The sequence below is a fragment of the Echiichthys vipera genome (assembly GCF_963691815.1).
Source record: "Echiichthys vipera genome assembly, chromosome: 21".
NCBI lineage: Eukaryota > Metazoa > Chordata > Actinopteri > Perciformes > Trachinidae > Echiichthys > Echiichthys vipera.
The window spans coordinates 25,165,999-25,168,498 of NC_139846.1; the positions used below are offsets into that span (position 1 = coordinate 25,165,999).

Sequence of the window (2,500 nt, forward strand, 5' to 3'; positions counted from 1 at the left end):
CTGTTGAACCAAAATAAAACATTAAAAGTGATAAAACCAACGCGTGAGCGAGCGGCGGGCGGATCGGTGACTTACGTCCACGATGAGGAAGTCGAGCCAGCACCAGTAGTTGGTGAAGTACTTCTTGAAGCCGTACGCGAGCCACTTGAGCAGCATCTCCAGGATGAAGATGTACGTGAAGATCTTGTCGGCGAACTCCAGCACGGTTTTCACCACCTTCCTCTGCTCGATGTAGATGTCCTCGAAGGCCTGAGGGGGGCGGCAGAGAGAGCGTTTACGTCTGACCGCAGAAATAAACTACGGGAACGTCGAGTATCGTAAAGTCAATAAACCACAGACGAGGTAAGAAAAGGAAATGACGTATTCCAATGTGAGTTGAGTTAAAGGATCGTGTAAACTGCAGTAAAGTGAAGGTAAAGTAAAGTAAATTAAGTTACGGTAAATTAAGTAAACTAAAGTAAAAGTAACTACGGTTAAGTAAAGTTAAGTTACGTAAACAACAGTAAAGTAAAATAAAGTAAAGAACAGTGAAGTAAAGTTACGTAAAGTAAAGTTACGTAAAGTTACGTAAAGTAAAGTTACGTAAAGTTACGTAAAGTTACGCAAAGTAAAGTTACGTAAAGTAAAGTTACGTAAAGAACAGTAAAGTAAAGTAGAGTAGAGAAAAGTAAAGTAGAGTAAAGTAGAGTAAAGTAAAGTAAAGTAAAGTAGAGTAAAGTAGAGTAAAGTAAAGTAGAGTAGAGTAAAGTAAAGTAGAGTAAAGTAAAGTAAAGTAGAGTAAAGTAGAGTAAAGTAAAGTAAAGTAGAGTAAAGTAAAGTAAAGTAAAGTAAAGTAGAGTAAAGTAAAGTAAAGTAAAGTAGAGTAAAGTAAAGTAAAGTAAAGTAAAGTAGAGTAAAGTAAAGTAGAGTAAAGTAAAGTAAAGTAAAGTAGAGTAAAGTAAAGTAAAGTAAAGTAAAGTAAAGTAAAGTAGAGTTAAGTAGAGTAGAGTAGAGTAGAGTAAAGTAGAGTAAAGTAGAGTAAAGTAAAGTAAAGTAAAGTAAAGTAAAGTAGAGTAGAGTAAAGTAGAGTAAAGTAAAGTAAAGTAAAGTAAAGTAAAGTAAAGTAGAGTAGAGTAGAGTAGAGTAAAGTAAAGTAAAGTAAAGTAAAGTAAAGTAGAGTAGAGTAGAGTAGAGTAAAGTAAAGTAAAGTAAAGTAAAGTAGAGTAGAGTAAAGTAGAGTAAAGTAAAGTAAAGTAAAGTAGAGTAGAGTAAAGTAGAGTAAAGTAGAGTAAAGTAAAGTAAAGTAAAGTAAAGTAAAGTAGAGTAGAGTAAAGTAGAGTAAAGTAAAGTAAAGTAAAGTAAAGTAAAGTAGAGTAGAGTAAAGTAGAGTAAAGTAAAGTAAAGTAAGTAAAGTAAAGTAAAGTAGAGTAGAGTAGAGTAGAGTAAAGTAAAGTAGAGTAGAGTAGAGTAGAGTAGAGTAAAGTAAAGTAGAGTAGAGTAAAGTAAAGTAGAGTAAAGTAAAGTAAAGTAGAGTAAAGTAAAGTAGAGTAAAGTAGAGTAAAGTAAAGTAAAGTAGAGTAGAGTAAAGTAAAGTAGAGTAAAGTAAAGTAAAGTAAAGTAGAGTAAAGTAAAGTAGAGTAAAGTAAAGTAAAGTAAAGTAAAGTAAAGCAGAGTAAAGTAGAGTAAAGTAGAGTAAAGTAAAGTAAAGTAAAGTAAAGTAAAGTAAAGCAGAGTAAAGTAGAGTAAAGTAGAGTAAAGTAAAGTAGAGTAGAGTAGAGTAGAGTAGAGTAAAGTAAAGTAAAGTAAAGTAAAGTAGAGTAAAGTAGAGTAAAGTAAAGTAAAGTAGAGTAGAGTAAAGTAGAGTAGAGTAAAGTAAAGTAAAGTAGAGTAGAGTAAAGTAGAGTAGAGTAAAGTAAAGTAAAGTAGAGTAAAGTAAAGTAAAGTACAGTAAAGTAAAGTAAAGTAAAGTAAAGTAGAGTAGAGTAAAGTAAAGTAAAGTAAAGTAAAGTAAAGTAAAGTACAGTAAAGTAAAGTAAAGTAAAGTAAAGTAAAGTAAAGTAGAGTAAAGTAAAGTAAAGTAAAGTAGAGTAAAGTAGAGTAAAGTAAAGTAAAGTAAAGTAAAGTAGAGTAAAGTAAAGTAAAGTAAAGTAAAGTAAAGTAAAGTAAAGTAAAATAAAGTACAGTAAAGTAAAGTAGAGTAAAGTAAAGTAAAGTAGAGTTAAGTAAAGTAGAGTAAAGTAAAGTAAAGTAGAGTTAAGTAAAGTAGAGTAAAGTAAAGTAAAGTAGAGTAAAGTAAAGTAAAGTAAAGTAAAGTAGAGTTAAGTAAAGTAGAGTAAAGTAAAGTAAAGTAGAGTTAAGTAAAGTAGAGTAAAGTAAAGTAAAGTAGAGTAAAGTAAAGTAGAGTAAAGTAAAGTAGAGTTAAGTAAAGTAAAGTAAAGTAAAGTAAAGTAGAGTAAAGTAAAGTAAAGTAAAGTAAAGTAAAGTAGAGTTAAGTAAAGTAGAGTAAAGTAAAGTAAAGTAG

The 2,500-nt window shown here is 30.1% G+C and overlaps 1 protein-coding gene across 1 annotated transcript in view; it reads right to left on the bottom strand.

The window, feature by feature from the left end:
* Positions 1–2,500, bottom strand: part of LOC310963555 (sodium channel protein type 5 subunit alpha-like) — a gene marked incomplete at both ends in the record, with an annotated part of 121,131 nt that overhangs the window by 29,718 nt on the left and 88,913 nt on the right. The window contains one exon of the mRNA XM_083936419.1: positions 76–249. Coding sequence (XP_083792545.1) covers positions 76–249 — 174 coding nt within the window. The remainder of the gene's footprint in view (positions 1–75; positions 250–2,500) is intronic.